Consider the following 1,075-nt stretch of genomic DNA (forward strand, 5'->3'; position numbering starts at 1 on the left):
TGAGCGAGCAAGTCGTTTTTTTTTTATTTTTTTTTTTTCCTGCTTTGTAATTGCGCGTCCGTCCTTTCATTCGTTCGTTCGCGCGGCACTCCTAAGACATGAATACTCGGTACAAATTGTACAACACGCTGGCCGGAACACCGACGACGGCGGCGATGATGACGAGGTAGACGATGGTGGCGAAAACCCTCTCGGTCGGGGTCATCACCGTCATCCCACACTCCGCGGCCAGCTTGGAGAGGAGGGAGCCGAGGTAGCTCTTGGATGGCACCTGGCGACGGGGGACGTCATCGTACGTCTTGGAGAGATCCGGGGGAGGGTCCTTCCGCCCGACGCCGTTGTCAGCCACAGCCGAGGGCGAGGTGCTCATCCGCCGCAGGTATTCACTCAGAAGCAGGTCCGACTCTCTTCTTTTTCTCCCCTTTTTTGCTTTGTTTCTTTTTCTTTTTGCTTGCTTGCCTCCGTTTGCCTGCCTGCTCGAGAGGGGAGGAGGTGGAAGCGCGGGGGTCGTGGGTCTGCAGGAGGTTTCTTTGCGGACAAGATATCCCAAGCCTTACGTTGCCTACCAGACAACGAGCAGAATGAAAAGGAAGGCGCCTGTGGCGGCTTCCCTCACGTCGCCCATGCCCGACTCAAGGCGCTCATGCCAGCGGCCAGTGGCGAACTCAAGGCAAACACGCACGAACCACAGTTGCCAAAAAGCACCGACGGGGCGGAGAGACTTGACAACGGCCGCGTTTAACCCGCCCCTCGCGCCGGGGGGCAGGTTGGGCGGTGCCTTCAAAAAAACCGCCCCTGGCGCAGTTTGCATAGTGGCTGCACTGAAACAGACGAAGCGTAACAATTTGAATTTATGGATGCATAAATATATATATATATTCTAGGCACATAACTTCTTCACGGCTTGGCCGTTCCTCTCACAGCCTCTCAGAAAGCGCGTAGCGTGCACCCATTAGACCGCGCAACCCAGACAGAACAAACTCCCAGACGCAAGGTAAACCCGAATAAAAAAGAAAACAGAAGAAGCCCATGTGAAACAAAAAAGAAGTCTTTTTTTTTTTAAGTGTATACAACT

At 53.9% G+C, this 1,075-nt stretch overlaps 1 protein-coding gene across 1 annotated transcript; it reads left to right on the forward strand.

Annotated features, from left to right (window-relative positions):
- Positions 1 to 742, forward strand: Tco025E_07799 (uncharacterized protein; the record flags this gene model as incomplete). The annotated part of the gene is made up of 1 exon (XM_029374658.1): positions 1 to 742. A coding segment is annotated over one exon (742 nt), but the record flags the coding sequence as incomplete, so codon positions are not given.
- Positions 743 to 1,075: the final 333 nt, after the last annotated feature.

The sequence above is a fragment of the Trypanosoma conorhini genome (assembly GCF_003719485.1).
Source record: "Trypanosoma conorhini strain 025E chromosome Unknown Tco_14.4_contig_00636, whole genome shotgun sequence".
Classification (NCBI taxonomy): Eukaryota; Euglenozoa; class Kinetoplastea; order Trypanosomatida; family Trypanosomatidae; genus Trypanosoma; species Trypanosoma conorhini.